This window comes from Heptranchias perlo, chromosome 43 (genome assembly GCF_035084215.1).
Source record: "Heptranchias perlo isolate sHepPer1 chromosome 43, sHepPer1.hap1, whole genome shotgun sequence".
NCBI lineage: Eukaryota > Metazoa > Chordata > Chondrichthyes > Hexanchiformes > Hexanchidae > Heptranchias > Heptranchias perlo.
The window spans coordinates 1,927,382-1,955,044 of record NC_090367.1 but is presented as its reverse complement, the minus strand read 5'-3'; the positions used below and the strand labels follow the sequence as shown (position 1 = coordinate 1,955,044).

Here is a 27,663-nt window from a genome sequence, read left to right as displayed (position 1 = left end):
CGCATGTATCCGAGCGACCAATGAGCGCCTTTGGTAGGCGGGTTTTTTTTACACACACTCGCGCGCATCCCCTTCCGGCCGGCGCCAGCTGTGATTGATTGATGAGCGGACTAATCAGAAGGGAGGTGTCGAAAGGTCCGGCCAATGAGAGTGGGTGAGGGCGGGATTCTGGTGCGAGTTCTGGTAAGTTCGAGAAGGCGCATGGTAAATCGGTGAGACGGTCGAGCTGTTAATGGATCAGGCAAAGGTGAGCTAATTAAAACATTAACATCGCCTCTATAATCAACTAACAGTGAACATAGAGTAGATAAAAAGTGTAGGGAAAATATTGTGAGGAGGTAGGTGTTATTTTTTTTTAATAATAATATGTAAAGGGTTTGGGTGGAGCTAAACCATATTAAGGAATTAAATTATCTACTGTAAAATCTTTGTAAACTAACTACACAAAGAAGGAAAATCACCTTCACTTAAGTCGATTTAACTTTTAACATTGTTGGTTTCAATTCTTCAGATAACAGATTTTCTTTTGGGAAACTAGAAGTAAAATGTATATTTTTCTCTCAATTTTTTTTAAAAAAACAAAATTAAATATTGGGATTGGTTTACACAATAGTGACCTAGGCTGCTGTTGACATCTTGAGTATTGTCTTTAGGAAAATTGGGGACTTTAGTAATCTCTTTGCTTTGTGACCTCTTTGGTTTGAACATTATCATGGATTTAAAATGTAATAAATTACCTTAATTCCTTGCCCTCCCATTATGGTTTTACGTCTGACAGCTTTATAAATGCTTGTGAATACTGTGGGTATTTTCTTTGTGTTTTTAGAATTGGTTCTGGTGACTGTAGTTCAAAAAAATAGAAGTACAGAAAGATAGGCTAACGTTTGGAGTGGCAATCCTTCATCAGTAGTCCCAACAATCGTCACTGATAGTCTATTTATAGTCTCACTGTTGGCTTAGAGGGAAAGGAAAGTCATGGGGGAGTATCTTTGGTTCAAATTGATTTACTTCCCCACCCCCCCCCTGTTCCCTCCCCCCCCCCCCCACCCCACCTTTTGCAAAGTTGTAACTACAGAAACTGTCAATTTTCAACTTGTAACAGAGTCTCACCAAATCGAGATTTCTCGTTGCTAGGGTTCTCCATTGGAAAACAGACTTATTAAAAGTGACAGAAGCTGAAATTCAGACTCCTCCATTGTCCAGCTGAGTGAGATTGTCCTCGGTTGGATCCACTCTTATCGTAATCGTAGCCAGAAAGCCTCCAGGAATGAGTGTGTGCCCCTCTCCCCAAGTTGCAGTTCCCTCCATGTCTGAAAAAACTCTTCTAGCATGCTGCACCAATATTTTCAAGGTCCTATTTGTGACTTAATCTCATTCTCTTAAATAACATCTTGTAATCAGCAAATCTTTAATGGGTAGTTTGTTTCATGGTAATTTTGTACCTCTTGCACACTCATTGTTTTGTATGACCTTGTTGCTATTCAAGATAGTTCCTGTGTGCCCAGATGTAGCTTCTTCTCCCACCATGGAAACAAAAAAAATAAATAATTAGTGCATGTGTATTACTAAGCTAACAGGTGGTCAAGGAGAAATTAGCCACATACAAGGTTGTTACTGCTTTTGGGCTGGTATCTCTTGTCACTTGTTCCATTTCTGACATAGAACTAGCTCAGTGTGTCCAATTTACCAACTTTTCCCATCTCCAATCGTCCTTTATAGTGGGGGATGCAAGCCGTAACAGTTGTTATTCTTCCCCTCATTCGGCATGTGCACACACCAAGAAGACTCATATGGCAGCTGTTAAGGGATCTTTACTAGTGTGCTTCCAAGAGGCATGACTTGATGGGGAAGGGTTGTTGATTGTACAGTGTGTTGATATCCTGCTGAGAACTTCTTGGTGTGAATGAGAATGGTACGCAGCCATGTGGGCTGCTACACCTGAAGGCTTGTTGGAGGTTGAGTACTCTCTACATTCATTTTATATATTAAATATTTGAGATCATTTGCCATGTCCTTTTAGGCCCCATGCATCATTCCCTACTTGATCAATTCTACAGTTATCAGGAGTTGAGCACTGTTTCTGGATTCTCCAACCATTTTGTTTGGAGACTTCCTAAACTGATCTCCAGTTTAGGGTTTTGTAAATGAAACAGTAAATTCTAATTGCAACCTAACTACACATGTGATCTGTGGGGATTTTATCTAAGAACAAAGAAAGTTTCCCTTCCAAATGTACAATTCAAGTTCTTATTGGGTAGCACTGTATATTGTACTGATCTACAATTGATTTTACCATTCGTGGTAACAGTTTTCATTTTTCAAAAGGCCTCCATTGTGGTGTACCTGTAATTGGTATTAATTAACCTGTGGGGAGAGTTATGGAGAAGAGAGAGAGAGAAATGAGGTAAAATAACACTGTCTGATTTTAATACCGGGCCTGTTTTGGGCAGGTGAATAACAGTGTAAGTTAGAAACTTACCTGCTGCTCCAGAAATAAGGCCTGGGGTATTTTAACTTCTGAGCCTTATTTAAATCCTGCTGGCTGACCTCCCACCTGTTCTGGGCAGGAAGCAGCAGAAAATCGCGTGGCTTGGAGGCCACCCACTGACAGCATCGCACCACGAGGAATTTTTTTTAAAGTTTAAAAACCGTAACTGTTTGTGCCTCTGCTGACCCGGATCCTTTTCCCCGGTGTCTTCACCTGGCGAGAAAGCTACTGCGACATCATCAGAACCCGCCATGAATATGTTAAACTGAGGGACCCTGCCGCTTTGGGCAGGTGTCCTTGTTGCTTGCTCTGTTGAGCACGTTAAAATTGGGAACAATCAGCTCGGGCAGCTTCAGAGCAGGTAAGTAACCTGGGCCATTTTAACAGCCCACCCACGTCGATTGGGTAGGGTTAAAATCGCCCCGCTGTCTTTAAACTTTGGGAGCCATTTTAAAATTTCGCTCCACAGACGGTTCACTGTTGCAGATGCACTGCATAAAATTGGCATTAAAACTGTCTTCAGGATGGCTGATGCGGGCATTAGAAAATTCATGGGTGCAGTGGATGGTGCTTTTGAGGTTTGAGTTGAGGCACGTTGGGAGAGTAGAGAGAGCTTTATCTCTCATCTAACTTGTGCCGTGTGTTAGTGGGGGGTGGGGAACAGTTTGATAGTGCTGGTTGTAAAAGTGGGATGTATTCCATTCCCTGCTTTTGCCATCCCTGATACTTTTTTTTGCATGTCAAAGTGGTTGTGATCCAGTTTTTTAAAGTGAGTTGGACAAGTATATTTGTATATAATTCTTTGGTCTGCATTTCATGCTTACTGATCAGAGTTCCACAATCTAACTCATTCCATCTCATCTTGACAGCCAAAGGACACTGTCCGATGGCTAAATTGGAGATCTTTGGGAGGGGAGGATATTCAAAGTTCATCCATTGCATGCACTGAAAACCATACTACAACAAACTTTTACAGTGCGCCTGGTTACTTCAATTGAATGTCGATTTAACTAGATACAGCCCCAATTACTTTTTCCCCCCCCCCCCCCCCCCCCCCCACTCCTGTTCCATAGAAAGGTTTTCAAGCTGTCAAATCACCAGTCTACTGTATGTGTCTGTACACCAGGATTTGTTTGAAGACTTTCAGTAGAAAGTGTCCTGTGTGTACTTGCTCAAGATAGGAAGCACATGTTCACTAGTCCCCCAGATCACTTCAACTGGTAGAGAGTTCATTTTGAGCATTGTTATAGCTTTTCATGCTCCAGGGATCAGATTTGCTGATGAAGAACATCAGTGGGATTATTAAATTGACATTATATTTAAAAAGTCGTGCAGCTATGTCTGAGTTGTCGTTACTTATTGATGTAATGGTCTGGACAATCCACCTGGTCTGAGGGTCAGAGTAAAGTACTATGTACATGTTGGTGAGTACAGAATTGTGCCACAAAGTGCCATTGTGTTACAAAGCAATCGTTTGTTGACATCACAGATGGCAAGAGGAAAGTTCCAGCTTTGTTCAGCAATGTCTTTACAATCCTGAGATATGGTACGGCCTTGAAGCACTGTTGGTGCTGGATGTAGTAATGGATATCAGACTGCAGTGATTGCATGAGATAACCTGATGGATTTAACAACACCAGCAAAATAGTTACTTTTGTATGAACCTGTTAAGAAAAGAGAGACCATTTTTTTTTCCTGCTGTCTTGTTTCTGACCCAAAATAACTATATATTTAAAGGAAAGCTGCTGGTCTTGTCTTTAGATTTGTATCTGTTATAAATCAATTTTTCCTATTTCTATTTTCTTTAGATTAATGCTGGTTAATCTTTGACAATTCATATCTAAATTTGAGTTGATCTTTTCCATTCCTTCTGAATGTGAGGCTTGTTGAACCATTGCTAATCATGACTTTACAGGTGATTAGATCCTTGACTTTGGAGTAGGAGAATTTTGGTCCCCATCAAAATTAGCTCTGCTACTGATTTAAAATCTCGATAGTTGGAACTCTCGGACAGCAAGATCAACTATTGTTAGAATTACTGTGACTGATACAAGAATGTTTTTAGTGTTACTCTGTAGAACTATTTGCTGCTCAAGGCAAGTATCACAAACATAACGTGTGTGTGTGTGTGTGTACAGCGTGATGTTTCAAGCTTTGTTGAAAGACCTCAGCATGGCCGTATAGTAGCGCAGTGCTGGTCTAGTGAATGAATTGGATTAGACAGCCCAAGGTCATTTCACATTGAACTCAAGTCAGTAGACAGACACAACTTTCATGCTAACCGTTTGGTATGGATTTGAAACCATGTTCTAGAGGTGACAGGCCTGTATCTAACCAATTGAACCACCTCGTTCCTGCGTGTTTAGGTCTGTAGGAGCCATGTTTGATGTCCCTAAGATATGGAATAGTTGATGGTTTCTTTTGAATTCTATGAATGCAAGTTCTTTCTTTCATCTGCCTTGCTCTGCCACTTTGACATTGCTTGTTTGGATCGTGAGGGAGTGGTACTGTATCTGTACACAGTGGCTCTCTATGTTTACACTGCTAAAACAATCTCTTAGCCTCAACATAAAATCGTAGACCCATGAAAAACCGAGCATACAATTGTGCTGCCAGAGGAAGGGTGCTAGTTTTAGCAGTGAAAATGTGGGAGCGGACATGTGGATACCAACTCCTTTAATCTGATCCAAACAAATGGCAATGTAAAAGCACCTTCTGTCTGTGTAGCCACTGGTCTGTCTAACATTTGCAGATCTCATTGTTAGTTACACTACACAGAACCAAATTGACTTACCAGGCTGAAAGTGTCAGGATCAGCAGGAATTGCTTCTTTCGGAAAGGTGCAAAAGATTTTCTGCTCATCTCTTGACCATGTCATCCAATTGACCTGGATACATGAGATGCGTACTGGAGCCACATCCAAGGGGCTGTCCTAACCGATATCCACGAGCAATGAATGATGTTGAGTTGTAATGCTGATTCAGTCAGGTGGATGTATCTAGTGGGTCTATGGCGTGTTGTGTTTGTGCCAGGAATATAAACAGCAATAAAGGGAAATTATAAGTTTAGAATAAAGCATAAAAGCAATGTAGCCTTGCAGTGGATTAAGATAATGCAACAAATTTGGTGTCTTCAAGCAGCTAAAGTTTGGTTCTGTTGTTATGGTTCTGAGTACAGAAACTATTTTAATTGCCTGGTTTACATCTCCCATTCACTGGTAGCAGTGTAGTTGCTAAGGAAACATGTTTACTCTTAGGCTGAAGAGGAATCAGCACATTCTATAATAGAAAAAGACCTGGAAACGTTATCTCAGGGGCTGAGAACAAGATTCCTATGGTTTTAGCAACAGGAACATGCTTGAGTTTGAAATTTGTTAGTTTTAGTAAATTTGAATGTCAAATGCAAGTGACTTATAAACTTCATTCCATTCCAGAGGTACGGGTACAGTAGCCTAGTGTTATGGTGCTAGCAACCTGGAGGTTGAGTGAAATTGAATTCAAAAATTAACATGAAAGCTGCTGGATTATTATAAAAACCTAATTGATTCACTAATATCCTTGAGAGGAGAATTGCCACACCGACCCAGCCTGGCCTACGAAGGACTCTAGTCCCACACTATGTGTTTAACATTTAGTGTCCTCAGGTCAACTAGGGACGGACAATAAATACTGCCATTCCAGCAATAAATAATAAAAATGTGTTAATCTTGACTAATGGTAACATTAATGTATATTTACAATTTATGGTTGGAGTCTTTTTTGTTGCTACCACCTCTGTGGTCCTAATAGTTTTGGTACGTGAAGTAAGTCCGACACTGGAGCAATAGTTACATTTACTACAGCTTTTACAGGAATATGACACTTCATTTATAGTGTTTCTGTGCTGAAGTACTATTTATGCTGCCTATAATAGATCAGTGGCATAATCTAGTGGGCCACTAGCTTTACATTTCTGTTGGTCTTCAGCCAGTAATGAATGAATGAAATTCTTACAATCCTGGTACAATTCAGTATCATTGAAATAACTTATGACAGTTCAGATTTTTTTTTAAAAAGATCCCTGCACCTGTTGATGTCATTGCCTCTCTGGAATCTTTATAACAACTGTAATTACTGGCATGCCTATTTACCTCGGTATGTAAAAATGACGACATCTTGTACAAGTCCAGCATCCAAATTCATCTGCTTGTCCCAGAGGAACCAAAATTAGATATTTAGCAATGTGTGAGGACATAAATGTATCTGTCATGGAGTGGTATGGTGTTTATTTGTGTCCATGAATTTCTACGTGGTGAGTTCCCAGACTCCTGCGTGGTGTTCGGGAAGCTGTTGAGCAGAAAAGTTGCTGTGATGATAGTTTCGAGTGGGTGCTTGTCAACTGGTTCAGAACTTGTCACTGAACTGGACTGCTTCGTTTACTGCTGATCAGCTGAAGATCGTTGATATCCGGCTACGTGGGGGGTCCCATTACCAGCTTTAATAAGCTGAGTGGATTTTTAGAATAGTTTACTAATTAAAATAGACATAGACTATCTCTTTATGAAAGGAAGAAATGATTATATTGAGAATACAAAAAGTAAGGTTAAAACAGCACTGTGTGGATTCAGGCCCAAAGCTGCCAATGTCTAAATAATGACCTTGATCAATGTGGTTGAATAGTAATTAACGGTAGACTCGTGCAACAGCATAAGATGAAACAATAGTCTTATTCTAGTATGTTAACTTTTTATTTTTCTCTTAGGTGAATGAACTTAAGGAGAAGGGCAACCAAGCCCTAAGTGCCGGGAAGATAGATGATGCCATCATATGTTACAGTGAAGCCATAAAGCTGGAGCCCAAGAACCACGTCCTTTACAGCAACCGGTCTGCTGCTTATGCCAAAAAGGGAGAGTATCAGAAAGCCTATGAGGATGGCTGCAAAACTGTTGAAATTAAGCCAGACTGGGGCAAGGTAGGCTATCTTTCAGGAAATGCAGTTAACCTCTGCACAAAATGATGGTCGCGGTTGCCTACATAAATCACTGTACCTCCGGGTAATTTGTTGAACATTAAGTGCTTTGGAGAACATTTGTGATAAGGTGCAGTATAAATGCAAGTTGATCTGTTTTTGATGGCTTTGGTTGGTTGAGGGAGGATTGCCAGCTGGACACTAGGACCTGGATTTTTACTCTGAGCTGCAGATAGAGGGGTGGGGGGAGCTTTTCCAGGTGGGAAACCCGGAAGTATGGGTTTCCTGGACTTCCTGGTGATTTTGACGTCAGGATGTCTTTTTAATTTTTTAAGCAGGTTTACCACCCTCCAGATTGATAGGCTGCTGCATTTTTTGCCTTTTTGTATGCCTGTTCCTTATGTCTTATACTGTCCCTTACCTCTTTAGTTGTCCATGGCTGTTTTTTTTTGGCAAATAGAGTTCTTGCCCCTCAGGGGTATAAAGCGATTCTGTATCACATTAAATGTTGCTTTAAACATTTCCCACTGATCATCAGTCATTTTACCCATTAACAGATTTGCCCAGTTTACTGTGGACAGTCTCTGTCTCATCCCATGGATGTCGGCCTTACCCAAGTCTAGAATCTTAGCAGCTGATTCACTTTTTTCCCTTTCAAACACTACCTTGAACTCGATCATGTTATGATCGCTGTTGGATAGATGTTCACACGCAGTTAAGCTGTTAACTAAATCTGGTTCATTACTCATTACTAAATCTAGTATGGCTTGCCCCCGTGTTGCCTCTAGGACATACTGCTGTAGAAATCTATCCCAGAAACACTCAAGAAATTCACTACCTTTCTGACAGTTGCTAGACTGCTTTTCCCAATCTATGTGAAGGTTAAAGTCCCCCATTAAGACCACTATGCCTTTCTTACACGCTTGTCTAATCTCTGCATTTATACAATCTAGCACTTCAGAGCTGCTGCCAGGGGTCCTATATACAACTCCCACTATAGTCTTAGATCCTTTCCTATTTCTCAATTCAACCCATAACGTCTCTGATGGGTGCTTACCTCTCGTTATATCCCCCTTTATCATTGAAGTGATTTCATCTCTCATCACTAAGGCTACTCCTCCCCCTCTTCCATTTTCCCTATCTCTCCTGTAGACCTTATAACCTGGTATATTTAGTTCCCAATCCTGACCATCCTGCAGCCAAGTCTCAGTAATAGCTATCATGTCATACCCTCCAATTTGAATTTGAACCTGTAGTTCATTTAATTTATTCCTTATACTCCATGCATTTGTATATAGAACTCTTGTATGTAAAACAAAATGGCTGCTGTGTTTACCTAAAACTTAAGTGACTATGTTTCAAAAGCAGTTCATTGTGTGAAGCTTTTTGTACTGTCCTGAGGGCATAAAGGCATAAATACAACTTTGTTTTTTAGTCTCTGTGTTTCTATTTTTGTTCACTTTCAGTTTCTAACTTGTATTGTGTTAAGTGCTTGTACATCACGATGTTGTGCCACTGGGGTCCAGGTTCTCCAATCTTAATTTTGAAACTGTGAATGGCAAAACAGGGTGCAGCAGTTCAAGGATAAACATGCTCTTGTGGAAAGTTCCGAATTCCCTTAAACTTGTACAATAACTGGAGATTTCCAACGCAGGTTGATTTCTCCTACCCCGTAAAATGTTCTCTCCCTCCTAAACACAGGAGATCTGTTAACCAAAGAGCTGTTGGGAGTGAGTTTTATGATCTTAAACTCACCCCTCCCTTTCTTTGTAACCTCCCAGTTCTCCAATTCTGGCCTCTTGCGCATTCCCGATTTTAACCGCTGCATCATTGGCGGCTGTGCCTTCAGTTACCTAGGCCCTAAACTCTGGAATTCCCTCCCTAAACCTCTCCACCTCTCTACCTCTCCTCCTTTTAAGACGCTCCTTAAAACCTACCTCTTTGACCAAGCTTTTGGTCGCCTGTCCTAATATCTCCTTATGTGGCTCGGTGTCAAATTTTGTTTGGTAATGCTCCTGTGAAGCGCCTTGGGATGTTTTACTTCGTTAAAAGACACTTTTATATAAATGCAAGTTATTGTTGAAACATTCCAGGGGCCGACGTCCCGAGCGCAAGTCCCGGCCATGAGCCTTGCCTGCTGGCACAGCACCTCAAGTGCGCTCCCCACAAGTTTCCTCTTTATTAGGGTAGATATAGGGAAGATATTTCCACTTGCGGGGGAGTCCAAATGTAGAGGACACAAATGTAAGATAGTCACTAATAAATCCAATAAGGAATTTAGGAGAAACGTCTTCACTCCGATTGGAGAGAATGTGGAACTTGCCTACCACAAGGAGTAGTTGAGGCAAATAGCATAGGGAGAAAGGAATAGAAAGCTATGCTGATAGGGTGGGGAGGAGGCTTGTGTGAAGCATAAACACCAGCACAGACCAGTTGGGCCAAATAGCCTGTTTCTGTTCTGTAAATTCTATAACTTTTTGTAACTTGCATTCATATTTTTATGCCTGAAAATATTTGTTTTAATAATTGTGCCACATTTAGGGCTATTCAAGGAAGGCTGCAGCCTTGGAATTCCTTAATCGCTTTGAGGAGGCGAAGAAAACATATGAGGAGGGACTAAAGCACGAACCAGGGAGCCAACAGCTGAAGGAGGGAATGCAAAATGTGGATGCCAGGCTAGCAGGTAAGACACTAAATCTAACTTTTACAAACTTCTTAATATAGGGTGGAGTTGGCCATTTGAACTGGAAAGAATCAAATAGTACAATATTGCAGTACAATATTGCAGTATTGTAGCAACTTAAGCTGTCACAAAAATAGAGCTGGCCAGTGGGATGAAAGGCTGATGCAGTGCACAGAAAGGTAAAGATTTGCATGTGCAATTTCTGAAGTGTCAATCTTGGCTTGGTGAGCCACTGGTGAGCATCAATGGCTAGGTGTATTCCTTCCTTTCTCGCAAAGAAAATCCAAGTCCTACTCAAGTGCCTTGGAACAGATCACCTGCCTATCATCTCATTAGGGAATTTGAAGCAGATTCTGGTCAGGAAACAGATAGGAGTAATTGATTATATGAAGTGCTTTTTAAGATGTTTTGACATACCAGGGTAGATTTTTGTCTTCAATGTCTGGGTGGTAATCTGACAGAGCGCCTGATTTTCACTCTATCACAATCAATGGAATGAAAATTGGGTGGGCGATCCACTCCACTAGATTACTGCCCAGGCGTTAAAGATGAAAATCTACCCTGGTATGTTGCTATTTACAATCTATTTCTGCTAATTCAGCCTCTTGATTAGAATTAGTGGATTTTTTTTTACTTTTTAAAAAGCCTCCTGTGATGTTTTGCTTAATTCACATTACTGAATGATTCATATTTTCAGTGCAAAAATAGACTGTAAATGCAAAATAATTCTATTATTGGACACTATATAGTAATGTGATTTGTTTTCTTTGCAGAAAAGAAGTTCATGAACCCGTTCGCTTCTCCGAACCTGTACCAGAAGCTGGAGAGCGACCCCAGGACAAGGGCACTACTGAGTGACCCTAGCTACAGAGAAATGATTGAACAGTTGAAAAACAAACCAGCTGACCTAGCCACGTACGTGTAGTCTCTTCCATTTCAGGGTATTCCATTATCATTTGGGAGAATTTTTAGTTAGATAGAAGATTGACTTTGAAGTCACCCAGAATGCTGGCTAATATCTCATTTTGCACTGAATTTTTTTAATGCTATTCTAGCCATACTGAATACTTAACTCCAACTCCAGATCTAAACCCATACTTTTAGAATATAAATTTAAGATCTGGTGAAATGAGTACAATGCAGTAGATACTGAATGAAATGACCCCAGCTTCTGCCCTTTATTTACCCATGCAGCAAGTTTCAATCTCTTTTTATCAATCTTCTCTCCTCCGTTGCCCCTCTCCTGAAGTTGCTGATTCTCTTGAGCAGTACAATTCCACAGTTGTGCTCTGGTAGTGTTTCATGTGTAAACACAAGGAATAAGTGTTGGCAAGCCATTCATTTACAGGGGAGGGCATCACCCCTGAGCCCAAGTTCACATGTATTTCCATAAGGAATCATCCAATAGCAATTGGGAAGGGCAACCCTTTTGTTTGTTCTCTTTCCTAACCTAGGGAGCTATCATATCACTGCCCTGGCTGAAATGAGGTAACCCAGCACATACTACGGATCAAACCTGGATCTTTCCTTGTCTGTGGCTGAACAATCAGGGAAATAAGTCCCAATTTTTTGTGGTGTTTGAGAGAGGTGCAGAGTTAATGTGTCTGTCTCTTTCTAAGTGGAATGGAAAATGTAAGTCCAAATCGATTCTTTTTTTTAAGAACAGTGATCATAATGCAAGGCCTGCGCTTGTATAGTACATTGAATCCCATTTATATTAACATTTTTCTAGCTAAAACTGCACTAAACTGGGCTGTGCATTTAACCAGTCTGCCAAATAAATGGGTACTGCTTAAGTGAGTGCAGTTTGAATTATATCAAAGCTGTGACCAGAATAGCCTGAAGAATTTCTAAAGTTTATTACCCTACAAAATATACATTGGTCTTCCTCTGAAAGATAGTCGGACAGATCGCTGGCTGTCTCTTCTAGTTAGGAGCAAAGTGTGTGTTGTTGAATGTACAGTAAGCAGCTGGTGTCCTTTCTGCTTTCTCAGGAGACTGCAAGATCCCAGAGTTATGACCACGCTAAGTGTTTTGCTTGGAATTGATCTGCAAGGCACAGATGATGATGAGGAAGAGAATCCTGCTCCACCCCAACACAAAAAAGAAACTAAACCAGAGCCAATGGATGAGGAGCTCCCTGAAAATAAAAAAAAGGTACATTACTATCTAAAAGGGCCCTCTGTCACTTTGGAATGCAATATCATGATTAAATTACCTCGCAGTCATTCCCATTATTATCCTAAATATGTATTTTTAAATTAATTCTTAGGCATTGAAAGAGAAAGAATTGGGTAATGAAGCCTACAAAAAAAAGGACTTTGAAACAGCATTAAAGCATTATGAGCAGGCAGCAGAATTTGACCCTACGAATATGACCTATTTAACCAACAAAGCAGGTGAGGATTGTAGTGAATTATATTTCTTGCACTCTGTCATCAGAAGGCCCATCAGAGGTCAGGACCCATCTGGCTCCAGTCCACATGTTGTTGCATTATCTGGACCCTGGAGAAGGTCACTTGACTGCTCTCTTGGGAATTGTGCTTGATGGGCTTTAAAAGTGAGAGGGGAAGAAAAGGGGAAAAACTGTCATACCAGTCATGAAGGGTTTTAATTATTTTAACAACGTATATTATGAAATTTGTAGGTGCTTTGTACCATGGAGAAGTGGCCTGCATAATCCTTCGTACACTGAATTTCTACTCTCTCCTTCCCTTCCTCCACCCCCCACCCCCCCAAAACTTCCTTTCTGTGTTAAGTGGAAGCCAGACACTTGCTCACGGAAAATTGGTTGGATTTTCTCGAGGTTGTTCATGTACAGCTATCTCCCTTGTAGCTGATTTTGAGATAGCGATTCCAGATACCTGGGAGCTGGTTGCTTGTCTATCCCCCTCAGTTGGGTTGGTACAGGATGTGAACGTGGAATAAATGATTTCCCTCTTTTATTTAAAAAAAACAACTTGTCTGCAGTGAGAATTAGCTGAGTCTACCTCTTGAAATATTGTTCTGTTCTTACAGCTGTGTACTTTGAGCGAAATGAATTTGACAAATGCCGTGAAATCTGTGAAAACGCCATTGAAGTAGGACGGGAAAACCGTGAAGATTACAGGCCAATTGCAAAGTAAGTGAACCATGTGCAGTCAACAAAATTTGTCTACTGATAAAATATTGTAGAATTCACTGAACTCAGTGTACAACAATTCACTGCACTGTAAGATTCCTAAGTCCCCGTGGACCAGTCGTTCACTGGCTCAGGTCTGGTGGATCAGTGTCATTTTTATGCCCCATTATATTATTTTAACTATATTTGGGAGGGGGGTATAAGCATTGATAGTATTCGATCTACTGTACATGAGTTGAGTACTATTGATTCTGTTCTTTCCAATTCTAAAATACAACTGCAAACTTTTCGTACACAACCTTTGTACAATGTGCAAGTCAAAGTTTTAAAGTTCTCCATGGAGGTAGTTCAGGAGTCCCTGAGGGCATCTCACTCTCCAACCAATATTCAGTTCTGGGTACTGGTGGGGGAGAGGGTTCCTCTGGGGAGTGCAGCCAGAGCCAAGTCCAAAGCGCCATGGGTGCCTCAGCTGCACAGGGTGGGGAGGAGAAAGGTCGAGAGAGCACTAGTGATAGGGGATTCTATAATTAGGGGAGCAGACAGGTGTTTCTGCGGCGGCAAACGTGATTCCAGGATGGTATGTTGCCTCCCTGGTGCCAGGGTCATGGATGTCACTGAGCGGCTGCAGGACATTCTGAAGGGGGTGGGTGAACAGCCAGAGGACGTATCGGTACCATATCAGTACCAACGACATAGGTAAAAAGAGGGATGAGGTCCTGCAAGCAGAATATAAGGAGTTAGGAAATAAGTTTAAAAAGCAGGACTTCAAGGGTAGTAATCTCGGGATTACTTGTACAAGCCGGATGGGTTGCACCTCAACAGATCCGGGACTAATATCCTTGCAGGGGCGGTTTGCTACTGCTGTTGGGGAGGGTTTAAACTAGAGTGGCAGGGGGATGGAAATCTGAGCGTGGAGTCAGGAGAGCAGCAAGAGAGGGGAGGACCCAGAGGAAATTTACAATACAAATAGTTGTTCAAGAACAAGGGGAAGGGAAAAGCGTAGAGCAGCTGAAAGGCACTACAGATACAGTGAAAACTAGAAGGTGTAAAGCGATTAACCCAGCATCAAAGCTGAGTGTTTCCGGGATAGATTTCTACAGCAGTATGTCCTAGAGGCAACACGGGGGCAAGCCATACTAGATTTAGTAATGAGTAATGAACCAGATTTAGTTAACAGCTTAACTGCGTGTGAACATCTATCCAACAGCGATCATAACATGATCGAGTTCAATGTAGTGTTTGAAAGGGAAAAAAGTGAATCAGCTGCTAAGATTCTAGACTTGGGTAAGGCCGACATCCATGGGATGAGACAGAGACTGTCCACAGTAAACTGGGCAAATCTGTTAATGGGTAAAATGACTGATGATCAGTGGGAAATGTTTAAAGCAACATTTAATGTGATACAGAATCGCTTTATACCCCTGAGGGGCAAGAACTCTATTTGCCAAAAAAAAACAGCCATGGACAACTAAAGAGGTAAGGGACAGTATAAGACATAAGGAACAGGCATACAAAAAGGCAAAAAATGGCACAGATCCTGGCGAATGGGAAAGATACAAAGATCAACAAAGGGTCATGAAACAAATACTAAGAGCTACAAAAAGAGAGATTGAAAAGAAACTCTCAACGGATATCAAAACCAATACAAAGAACTTTTATAGTTATATTAGGAAAAAGAGGGTGGTCAGGAGCAGTGTCGGCCCCTTAAAAACTGAAAGTGGGGATATTGTCATCAACAATGGGGAAATGGTGGACATGTTGAATAATTACTTTGCGTCCGTATTTACAGTAGAAAGAGGATAGCATGCCGGAAATCCCAAGAAAACTTACATTGAATCGGGGACAGGGACTCAATAAAATGAACATAAGTAAAACAACACTAATGAAGAAAATAATAGCACTAAATAGTGACAAATCCCCAGGACCAGATGGTTTCCATTCCAGGGTTTTAAAGGAAGTAGGTGAGCAGATTGCAGATGCCCTAACTATAATCTTTCAAAGTTCTCTATATTCAGGAACTGTCCCTCTAGATGGGAAAATTGCACATGTCACTCTGCTTTTTAAGAAAGGAGAGAGAGGGAAACCAGGGAATTATAGACCTATAATTCTAACATCTGTTGTGGGGAAAATGCTGGAGTCTATAATTAAGGATAGGGTGACTGAACACCTCGAGAATTTTCAGTTAATCAGAGAGAGCCAGCATGGATTTGTGAAAGGTAGGTCGTGCCTGACAAACCTGATTGAATTTTTTTGAAGAGGTGACTAAAGTAGTGGACAGGAGAATGTCAATGGATGTTATTTATATGGACTTCCAGAAGGCATTTGATAAGGTCCCACATAAGAGACTGTTAGCTAAGATAGAAGCCCATGGAATCGAGGGAAAAGTACGGACTTGGTTAGGAAGTTGGCTGAGCGAAAGGCGACAGAGAGTAGGGATAATGCGTAGATACTCACATTGGCAGGATGTGACTAGTGGAGTCCTGCAGTGATCTGTCTTGGGGCCTCAATTATTCACGATATTTATTAACGACTTAGATGAAGGCATAGAATGTCTCATATCTAAGTTTGCCGATGACACAAAGATTGGTGGCATTGTAAGCAGTGTAGATGAAAACATTAAATTACAAAGCGATATTGATAGATTAGGTGAATGGGCAAAACTGTGGCAAATGGAATTCAATGTAGGCAAATGTGAGGTCATCCACTTTGGATCAAAAAAGGATAGAAGAGGGTACTTTCTAAATGGTAAAAAGTTAAAAACAGTGGATGTCCAACGGGACTTAGGGGTTCAGGTACATAGATCATTGAAGTGTCATGAACAGGTGCAGAAAATAATCAATAAGGCAAATGGAATGCTGGCCTTTATATCGAGAGGACTGGAGTACAAGGGGCCAGAAGTTATGCTGCAGCTATACAAAACCCTGGTTAGACTGCACCTGGAGTACTGTGAGCAGTTCTGGGCACCACACCTTCGGATGTTGGCCTTGGAGGAAGTGCAGCGTAGGTTTACTAGAATGATACCCGGACTTCAAGGGTTAAGTTACGAGGAGAGATTACACAAATTGGGGTTGTATTCTCTGGAGTTTCGAAGGTTAAGGGGTGATCTGATCAAAGATTATAAGATATTAAGGGGAACCGATAGGGTGGATAGAGAGAAACTATTTCTGCTGGTTGGGGATTCTCGGAGTAGGGGCACAGTCTAAAGATTAGAGCCAGACCTTTCAGGAGTGAGATTGGAAAACATTTCTACACACAAAGGGTGGTAGAAGTTTGGAACTCTCTTCCGCAAACGGCAATTGATGCTAGCTCAATTGCTAAATTTAAATGTGAGATAGATAGCTTTTTGGCAACCAAAGGTATTAAGGGATATGGGCCAAAGGCGGGGATATGGAGTTAGATCACAGATCAGCCATGATCTTATCAAATGGCAGAGCAGGCTCGAGGGGCTGAACGGCCTACTCCTGTTCCTATATTCCAATGTACCTATGGAGATGTTCGCAAAGTACGTCTACCCTAAACGTGCATCTCTCTATTTGCTGGTAAAGGTTTAATTACCCTTTGAATGCTGCTGCCCTAGTTGTAGTATTTTTCATAGCGACAATAACTCACATTTATACAATGCCCTCAATGTAGAAAAACATCCCAAAGGCGTAATCAAAAATCATACGTCGAGCCAAAGGAGGAGATATTAGGAGGTATGACCAAAAATTTGGTTAAAGAGAGGTTCTAAGGAAGGTGTTAAAGGAACAAAGGGAGGTGACGAGGCAGAGGGGTTTAGGAATTCCAGAGCGGCTGAAGGCACGGCCATCAATGGTGGAGCAAAGGTATGAGCAAGAATCAGAGAAATGGGGAGTTTGGGGAATGGGGTTATAGAGATTGGAAGGGCTAAGGCCATGAAGTGATTTAAATATGAGGATGAGCATTTTAAAATAACTGGATGAGCAAAGAGGGGTGATGGAATAGCGGGACTTAGTGCAGGATAGGTTGCAGGCAGCAGAGATTTGGATGAGCTGAAGTTTCCGGAGAGTAGAGGGTGAGAGGCCAGCCAAGGGGAGGATTGGAATATTTAAATCTGGAAGTGACAGAGGTGTGGTTAAGGGATTTAGTAGCATATAGATTGAGATCGAGGTGGGCAATCTTACGGAGGTGGAAGGAGGCTGTCTTTATGATCTCAAATTCGAATAGGATGCAGAGGTTGCAAATCGTCTGGTTCAGCCTGAGACAGTAGCTGGGGAAGGAGATGGAGTGGGGGCAGGGGGGCAGAGTTTGTGCCAAGGACTGAAGACTATGGCTTTGGCCTTCCCAGTGTTTAGTTGGAGGAAATTGCAGTTTATCCAAGACTGGATGTTGAAGAAGCAGTCAAGAGAGCGCAGAAGATCGAGAGGTGGTGTAGAGATAGAGTTGGGTACTACCAGCGTACATGTGAAAGCTGACCCGATACTTGCAGATGATGACTCTAAGGGACAAGTATGTAGGTGAGGGGGCCAAGGATGTGTCTGCGGCAGAGAAGGGGAACTCCCAGAGGTGGAAAGAGAAATTACTATTGGAAATTGTTTGGCTACGTTTGAAGTATAAGTGGAATCAATCGAGGGCAGTGGACGAAAAGCATTATAAGCGGATTGTGTCAACTGTGTCAAAGGCTTGCAGGTAGTATGAAGAGGGATTATGTACGTGGTCAAAGAGACAATCGATTGTGAACTTGGTTAGGGCCGTTTTGATGCTATAAAAGGAGTGGAAACCTGATTGGAGAGATTCAAACAGGTTGCAAGAAAGATTCGGGAGGCAGCAACACTTTGAAGGACAGAGGAGTCAAGGATAGATTTTTTTTTTTGAGGAGGGAGTGATGATTGCAGTCTTGAAAATGAGGGGGACATTGCCTGAGGAGAGGAAACCATTTACAATGTCTGCTGGCATGGGGCCTGGAAAGGGAAGTTGGATGGTCAACAGTTTAGTGGGAGTGGGGTCAAGGGAGAAGGACGTGGGTCTTGTGGATCTGTTGAGCTCAGAGAGCGCCTGAAGAGAGAAATTAGAGAAAGACAGGTGTTCAAGGCTTGGGCAGGGTCCTGAGGGGAGGTTTGGTTTAGTGGAGGAGGGTAGCAGCAGAGGCAGCTGAACGGATGGTCTCTATCCTTGCGCTTCTTGTTAGAGGTAAGGCTAGAGGGATTTAAGGAGACAGTTGGTCATGGATTGAAGAAGCCAGTGTTATCTTTGCTCTCTAGGATGATCCCGGAGTAGTTTGTGGGGGGGGAGGAATGTTGCATAGAAGAGTGAGGCCCAGTAGAGCTTGATGTAGACAGCTGATTGATGGTAGACTTGGTTGTGCTCTTTGACTTGAAGGAGCAAAGATGAGACTATACCAGGAGAATGGGAGCCGGTCATGGTAAGCTGAATAAATGTGATATGTGGACTAATCCAGCTGCTGAGCACTAACTTTAAGACTGCTCACTCCATTATTTGAACAGTCCTCTTCTTCACCATTTTGGGAGAAGAAAAGAGGACAGCCTAAAGTGAGCATACTTTTTTTAAAACTAGTTGATTTTGTTTTAAGGTTGAACAGGAGCAATAAGGTAATGCTATTCCACAATATCTTGTTGAAATACAATGATTAACTTTTATGATCCTCATTCTTAAGTGCATAGGACTAAGATTCTTTTACATGAATATGATTAGCCAGGTGGTAAGGGAGGAGATTAAAGCTTGTGTATGCCTTGATACAAATAATAAAGACTTATCAACATTGTCCATTTAATTCCATTTAGTTGAAAACTTAACTTCCTTGCATCTTTTCAGGGCATATGCACGAATTGGAAACTCCTACTTCAAGCAAGACAAGTACAAAGATGCCATTCGGTATTACAATAAGTCACTAGCAGAGCATAGGACTCCAGAGGTCATAAAGAAATGTCAGCAGGTGAGTTTTCTGTCCTTACCTCCACTCTTATTGTGCTTGGGTAGGATTAAAGAGTAATGCTGAAATTGATACTCGAGCAGACAGGTGGTTTTAGTACCCAGTGATCCAGGTCAGGGAATGTCATCACCCCACTGCTTTCTTTTGGCTGGAAAATGGGGGTGGGAGAGACTAAAAATGGGGCCAATTATGGCTGTTTTAAATCTCCTTCACTATGGGGGACATACCTTACTTCTGGTGCTATGAGTGCACTTGGTATTGTTTGCTGCTATATATGGGAATTCCCATTGTGGAAGACGGATCCAAATGCCTGTGTTCGTGTATTTTGCCTAGTTTTTCTAGTGGCTTTATTTTCCAAAATAACTCTTCCTATTTTATAGGCTGAGAAGATCCTGAAAGATGAGCAGCGGGCAGCGTACTTTAATCCTGAGCTCGCCCTTGAGGAAAAAAGCAAAGGCAATGAGTTCTTTCAGCATGGTAACGTCACACTAAGTTTAAGCTCTGCATGTGTTTAAATGCAGGTGGAAAGGAGTGTAACCAGTACCAGAAATGATTGACTTATCTTTATGTTCAAAGTTTTATTAAATTGAAGTGACGTAATCCTGTAGTAGCAATATTCTGGCACTGGAGGGTGCTGCCACAGAACCCCAACACTGCATCAGTGTCTAGAAAACAAGTTCAATGTCAGTGATTTTTTTTTAACAAATATCTGTATTTTAAAATTTATCCCAACTGGCTTTTTCACCTGAAAGTTTGCATACCTGCCAAGTTTTGGTGATGCTTAGTTTTGTACCTCTCATTGTGATACATCTGTGCTTTTGTTTTCAACTTTTTTTCCAGTTCTTTATAGCAATTTGTTGAATGCATAAAAGTTTCTGACTTTCCACCATGAAAGTGTGTTCACCTTGCCCAGAATTTTTTTAAACCCGTTTCAACTTGTGTTTTTCATTTAAGTTGGAATGTGTTCACAAGACTAACAAAACTACAGTGGTTTGGTTCAGGTGTTGCACTGAGCAGCAAAGTGAAATTCCAATCCACTTGGGGCATTCAAACAGGTTCTGTTGGAATCCCACAGCTAAAAAGCCTAGAATTTCTGATCCGGCAAGAACCTGGGGTCAAGCTCATCTAAATTTTATTTGGCAGGCTCCCAGTATTTCTAATGCCACCAGGTCATCCACATTGGGTGGAGGGAGAGGGAAATGGCTACAGGACCTGCTGCAATGTAGCTTGTCCAGTGAACCACAAGACTGGGAAATGCCTACTGCAATCGATTGATTTCACTGTGAGATGGCTCTCTGATTTTGACCTGCCCTTGCAACTTAGCAATGCTAGACACTGAGATCCTGACACCTAGATTTGCTACGGTGTTAATAATGGGAAATATGTCTGTTGACACATTCCTCCTTCATTGAATTATTTTATTTGAATATGTTCGCCCAGATAGGGACAGACATATTCACCGTCTGTCATCACTTCCATCAGATAATCCTAGAAATAACAAGAGGGCGCTAGTGGATCTTTCCTGCTCCTGACCGCCCCACTGCCAAATGGGAACGGGTGATAGCAGGATGGAGAATGGGCAGCGAATCCATTAAAATAATAGAGATTGCTCTTTACTGCAATAGCTTACATTCATTCATTGATGACTTGGTTTGGAGTTGAGTACTTCCCGTGCTGTGATTGGATGGGATGGGCAGTGAGAAAGAGGGGCATTTGTGCTGTTGCGAAACTGAATGACTGGTCTAATGTTCTTGTTGCTTGACTTCAATGGGAAAACCACTTCTATTTAACATTGAGACACTTGCTATTTGTTTTATAAAGCAATGGGAGGTCATCTGATTTTTTTTTTTACATGTAGACTGGATGATGATACGTGTGACGAGCATGTTCTAAATAGAAGCTTTCAAACCTGAAGTATTTCTTTAAATTGTTAGACCTCGTTTATAATTGGCAAAATCTCATCCACACCATCCATGATTGGAGACTGTGGATTATAACGTGTCTGTACAGATCCTGGATGATGCGCAATTGCTTCTGTATGAATTAAACTGCATTTGGTATCTAATGTATGGATGGCCCTCTCACTTTAATCACAGGTGATTACCCACAAGCTATGAAACATTACTCAGAAGCTATTAAACGCAATCCTGATGATGCTAAACTCTACAGTAACAGAGCTGCCTGCTATACCAAGCTCTTAGAATTCCAGCTAGCTTTGAAGGTAATACTGATCTTTAAATTATAAAAGCTTTTAGAACAGTTAATCTTGAACTTCCCCCAGCTGCACAGTTGGTAAGTTTTCTGCGCCGCATGGAGCTGAGTAATGCAGATCAGGAATATCTCTGGTTTAATCCCTGGTCTGTGCTCAATAAGGTGGATGTGAAGAAACTTTTTCCACTTGTGGGTGAGTCCAGAACAAGGGAGCAGAAATACAAGATGGCCAATAACAGAACAAATAAAGGATTTAGGAGGAATTTCTTTACGCAGAGAGTGGTGAGAATATGGAACTCAAGTGGTTGAAATAGATAGCATTTAAGAGCAGGTATGATGCATACATGAGGGAGAAGGGGATAGTGGGATACAGGGGCAGGAGAGGTCATTAGAATGGGAGGAAGCTCATGTGGAGTATAAATACCGGCATAGACCAGTTGGACCGAATGGCTTGTTTCCATGCTCTAGATTCTATGTAAATCTACATAATTAGCTGATCTTGGCTGGAGAGGGAGGACAGGTGTATGTGGATTTTGGGTAAGGGCGAGATTTGGCTCGACTGTGTCCTTTCCATACCTAACCTAGATTGGATAGCTTGTAGGCACGCTCTGTATCAAGGTTCACACTTGAATCCTAACTTGGATGCAAGTACTGGAGGGCAGTAAGTGTCAGCACAATTAGGGGAGGTGAGGAGGAAATTTTGAAGGGACGATCTTTTCACTTTTTGTTTTCTGGAGGTTGCTGATTCTTGGCGGGATATGGTACCAGTGCCCATTTTTCATCTGAGCCTTAGCAGTGTTCAACTATTGGGATTAGGAAAGAGACATCACAACCGAGCCCAGTTGTTTCTTCAACCAACATTGACACGTGCACCTTTTCCAGCAATGATCACTGGCTATCGATCAGGAGCAGAAATTCTGGTTGGGGTTTTCTTTTTTCCTTCCTAACCCAGGACAAGTCATATGTCCCAAGTGAAAATATAGTCTACAAATGCAAACAATGCTGCTCTGGTGAGTGACTGGTTGGGAAGCATACATATGAGGTGATGGAAAGCTACTGCACCCAACATGTCAGCTGAAACTTGCCTGTTTTAGAAGCCAGAATGCAAATTTCAATTTGGCAATCTGTCATTCTAGCTAATGGACTATATTTTGATCTTCAAATAACTGCCTTTGACACCCAGCTAGCTGCAGTGGAATAGAAAAAAGCCACTCAACGCTTTTTGTTTTGAAAAGCTGACCATTATTCATCTGCATCCAATGAAAATCAGCAGCCTCCACTAGACTCCTACTTAGAGGGATTAGAAAAACCATTTTCATTCACGTCCTACTGACTACAATAATCCAGCAATGATTACTGCTGTGATGTGGTTGGTAGGATGGGAATGAAAATGGATTTTCTAACTTCCTCTAAGTAGGAGTCTAATGGAGGCTGCTGATTTTCCAAGTGCTGAACACAAACTTGTAATAAAGTGGAGATTAGGGGATGAATAACATGAGTTTTGAAATCCCTATTCAAATAGATTCAGAGCTTAAACCTGAAATATAGGTACTTTCAATGCTGCTATTTTTTATGAAGTATTATTCGGTCGTTGGGAACTTTCCCTAACGTCGTCATAATATTGAGGTTATAACTACCTTGTTATAAAATATATTTATAGGTCTTGAAGACACTAGTTCTAGTCAGAAAAAGTGTGGAATTTCCACTGCTATAGGTCAATGTGATTATAAAATAAATTTCCAATTTTTGCAATCTGACTTTTTTTTCTTTCCAGTTTTAAATAATGGGCCAATGGAATTTTATTCTCCCTTTCCCCCCCCCCTCCACCATAAGTAATTTAATCACTGCCTTTTTATTAACCAGGTAATATATGAAAATCATTAACTTTTCCAGTTAGAATATTCACTCATATTTTTCATCAAATGATGGCATTTTAATCCCCCGTATGTCTTGATTTATGAATCATGCATGAGTAGTTATTTGAGCCTGTAACTGGCAATAATTTAAGATGCCTTTTCTCTTCTCTGCTTACAGGACTGTGAGGATTGTATCCAACTTGATCCCACATTCCGTAAGTAGCTCAGATTTTGTTATGGGATAATCGGTCTGTTTTGCATTGATTCTTAAACTCAGCCTATGTAAATTTTGTCAAACTTTGTCAACCCAAATTCATACTAATTTTTGTTGGGAGGGAGCAGGTAGAAGTCCTATTGGTGGATTACAGCACTTATTTTAAATATTAAAGTCTAACCTGTTGCTATGTTACAATTTATGACTGTAACAAAAGATGTACCTCTAAAAACTTCTTTCAAAGACATTTTGTCTGTATATTTTGATATGGATTTTTCTCATTGCCAATTTCTTCCTCTACTGGAATAGCATTGATAACTCTCTGGTACCTCACCAGTGTTCTCATAGCCAAGTCTAGTCCTGCCTTCACACACATGCATTTGTAGCAGAGTTTGCCAGTTAGCGTTCTTGCTATTTGTTCCTCCCTATCCAGGGATGTTGAAGTCAAATGTAAATTCCTCAAAAGCTGTAGCAGCCGTTTATCTTTCTGCCTTCTCAACATCAGGTACTTCTTAATATACCTGGGTCATAATTCCCCCCCCCCCCCCCACTTCCTCACCCCAAGCTGCTAGGTTAGAGACTAGTTGTGCACAGAGACAGTTCAATGTTGAAACCCCCCCCCAAACTGCAGCATTAAAATATCAAAATTAAAACCTCCTGTCATATGATGGGGAGGCGCTGAGTGGCAGCATTAAGGTCCTCACAGGTAAAACAGTATGAGATTCATCCAGGGCTGAATGCATACCAGTTAGAGGCTAGATCAGACATTTCTTGGCAAGGGCTGTACTTTGATTACTGGTGAGGGGGAATGAGGAGACACTGAATATGCGATACATTTGAGACTGGCATTGAGTAACCGGCAATAATCCCGTTGAGTGACTGGATCGCAAGATTAGTAAGACAGTAACCTAGATGCTATTTATCATATAGTTTTATAACAGGTGTGCTGAGCACAGTGGAGTTAGAATGGCAGTCAGTGTGTCAAAATCTGGTTCCCTGCAAACCTTTTGATTTGCACATCTAATTAATGCAGAAATAAAAATCCAGTTGTTTAGATTTTTTTGTCTCTGAAAGGGAGGCTGTCTGTAGTTTGGGTATAGAATGTTGCAAATGAATCTAATTCAAACACTCTACCTTATTATAGTTAAGGGTTACACAAGAAAAGGAGCAGCCCTCGAAGCCTTGAAGGATTTCTCAAAAGCCATGGATGTTTATCAGAAAGCACTTGAGCTGGACTCTAACTCCAAGGTATGATTGGATCATCTTTGATTTCAGCTCTTCTGGTTCTGTTCGAAGGCTATGATGTAAAAATCTAAGGAGAGCATTATAGATTGGAGAGACTTCAATCAAGTAGTTTGTGGTGATCTTATGGGAGATAGAGGACGGTTGTTGTGGGTAAGGAGAAGGGGTAGCATTAATGTCTTATACAGAGGGTTGCAATCCAGGACACTCCTCCTTAGTTATATCAGAGCTTGAAGTGAAAAGTGAGGATCTGGTGAACAAGCAATCCTCTTTTTGTGGATTGATGGTTGAGAGCTGATTCCATGCCCTGTGCATAAACAGTCTGTCTCTCTGACAAGGACACAAGTGGTAAAACAGCATTGGACCCATCCCTCCCAAAACACAGCCAATAAGACACATTCAGGAAAATACAAGTTCTCCACCAAGCTAGTGGACTAGTTTAGGTGACCGTTTTGGAAGTTGTGACACTGTTGGGGCTGCAGTACTCTGACAAGCTAACAATTGTAGTCACTTAGAACTTTTCCCATAACTTGGGGGTGGGACAATTCCTAAGTGTACAGTTGGAAATGTGGGGAGTGTTGACATTGTCAATGTGGAGCACATACTTCATGGACAGTTCTAATGGCATCAACATGCAGACATTGCTAGGCAACATCCAGTAACCAGGAGTTACTGTGATCAAAACAATCCTACAAATAACTTTTTCCCAAACTCGCTTAGGAAGCTTCTGAAGGCTACCAGCGCTGCCTTATGATGCAGTATAACCGAAATGATACCCCGGAGGATGTAAAACGCCGTGCCATGGGTGACCCAGAGGTGCAGCAGATCATGAGTGACCCTGCAATGAGGCTGATCTTGGAGCAGATGCAGAAGGACCCACAGGCACTAAGCGAGTGAGTACATGCATTAACCTATCAAAAATTGGTTGCATCTTATTCATGACTGTCCTGTATGAGTTTGGAGCCTCGCTTTATGTAGCATGCCTAGTATAATTGCTGATGAGCAACTCTTCTAAACCTGTAAAGTAGTTCATTTAGATTTCTATTGCAGTGTGGTATTGTGCTACCCCACCGTATTGGTCTTAAATGGGGGAGGGAAGACAAATTTGCACTCTGTTATGTTGCTGAACTGTCATATCAGTGCAACTAATGCTTGCTCTCCTCTCCTTTCTCCCCAGCCACTTGAAGAATCCTGTTATAGCCCAGAAGATTCAAAAACTCATCGATGTTGGTCTCATTGCAATCCGGTGATGACTATCACAAAATTTCAGCAGAGATGAAACTAGGACAGTTCTTCAGGAGCATACCCTCTGGGGATTTGGGATGGGGGGGAATTAAAATAGCCAAAATAAACACCGTGTACAGCATCTCATCTTAATTTGTATTTGTAACATCTGATTATTTAGATATCTGACGATATTTAGCAAGATCTTGGTGCAAACCTATAGCCTGTGCACTTTCTGTAATTTTAATTTTTTTCATTTGTAAGAAGACAATGTGAAATGTGCATCTCTGCTGCTGTTGTCACCTTGCAGTAACCGCAGAGATGTCGGGGTTTTCAGATATTTTGCAGTTTATCGCATGCAGAGAGTTGCAATAAAAAGTTGTATCCAACTATACATTTTTAGTCAATTTTTATTAATTTCTGCTGCTATAAATGTTGCAATTCACAGATAATGTAGTGACACTTAATTTTAGTGTAAACTTCCCCTTAAGTTGAGAAACACCTATCTTCTTTTCCCCCTTCTTCCTCAACAACTGAGAGAAATTTCTGCAATGCCTGAAATTTAATAAAACTTCTCTCCGGTGAATGGCTTGCCTGCATGACTGGTTCCATAGCAAGTACTTAATTGTATACACTGATACCATATTGTTTCTGCTTTTTCACCGCCTCTTACCTCTGTCCATCTAAAATGGGAGCTCTAGTCAAAATATTTCCTCCAAATTCCTTCCTTCCTCTCCCAAAAGTGCTAGCTTTTCCTGGGATATATTTCCATAGACTTCCTGGGGTACCTTCCCAAATGACCATTCTTGTGAGCCTTGAAATAAGTGTGGTCATCAGGAGCTGGATTTCCCCCCCCCCCCCCACTCAAAATTCAGGGGGTGGGTGGTGGTGACGGGCATTGAGGTCAGTTGTAGCATCACGATTAAAGTATTCTATTTGCCATGAAAAGTCCATGTTTCCTATATTTTAAGGGGAACTCCATTTCATCTGAATTTGTTACATCCTTCCGAAATGTCACTTGAGGGGAGGTATTTGCATTGCAATTGGCTTCTCGGCCTCCTTGTTTTTGTTTAAAACTGGTAGTCCGAAGCTGCAAGAGGTAGCAAGATCTTGAAAGCCCTGCTCCAGTGACTGCATGAATGGGAGTACCATCCTGCATGGATGATGAGGTGGTGGATGTCATGTTTGAGGAAAATTCTCAATGCAGTCTTCCAGAACATTGCTGTCTGTCCAAGCACAAACTTCTACAGGATGATCTAAGCAGCACAGGAAGCTCGTTTTTCAAGGATTTGAGGCTTTTGAAATAAATACCATCAACATCCTAGGGGTGTCACCATTGACTAGGAGCTCAACTGCAGCAGCCACCTAAATGCTGTGGCAACTAGAGCAGGTCAAAGGTTGGATATTCTGTGGCAAGTGGCTCACCTGACTCCAAAGCCCCTCCACCACCAACAAAGCACAAGTTAGGAATGTGATGGAATACTCTCCACTTGCCTGAATGGGAGCAGCTCCAACAACATTTGAGAAGCTCGACACCATCCAGGTCAAAGCAGTGCACTGGTTAAAAAGAAAGACTCAAATTTATATAGCACCTCTCACGACCTCAGGACGCACCAAAGTGCTTTACAGCTAATTAAGTACTACTGAAGTGTAGCCTCTGTTGTAATGTAGGAAACGCGGCAGCCAATTTGCACACAGCAAGGTCCTGCAAATAGCAATGTGATAATGACCAGATAATCTGTTTTAGTGATGATGGTTGAGGGATAAAT

General features: G+C 41.5%; 1 protein-coding gene across 1 annotated transcript; it reads left to right on the top strand.

Annotated features, from left to right (window-relative positions):
- Window positions 1–171: 171 nt before the first annotated feature.
- Window positions 172–26,288, top strand: stip1 (stress-induced phosphoprotein 1). The gene is made up of 14 exons (XM_067975576.1): window positions 172–247; window positions 7,229–7,438; window positions 9,977–10,118; window positions 10,892–11,033; window positions 12,113–12,275; window positions 12,391–12,517; window positions 13,137–13,239; window positions 19,030–19,150; window positions 19,528–19,624; window positions 21,244–21,368; window positions 23,393–23,429; window positions 24,573–24,676; window positions 25,391–25,563; window positions 25,848–26,288. Exons 1-14 carry the CDS (start codon window positions 233–235, stop codon window positions 25,918–25,920), a joined length of 1,632 nt encoding a protein of 543 aa, XP_067831677.1. The 5' UTR covers window positions 172–232; the 3' UTR covers window positions 25,921–26,288.
- The last annotated feature ends 1,375 nt before the right edge of the window (window positions 26,289–27,663 follow it).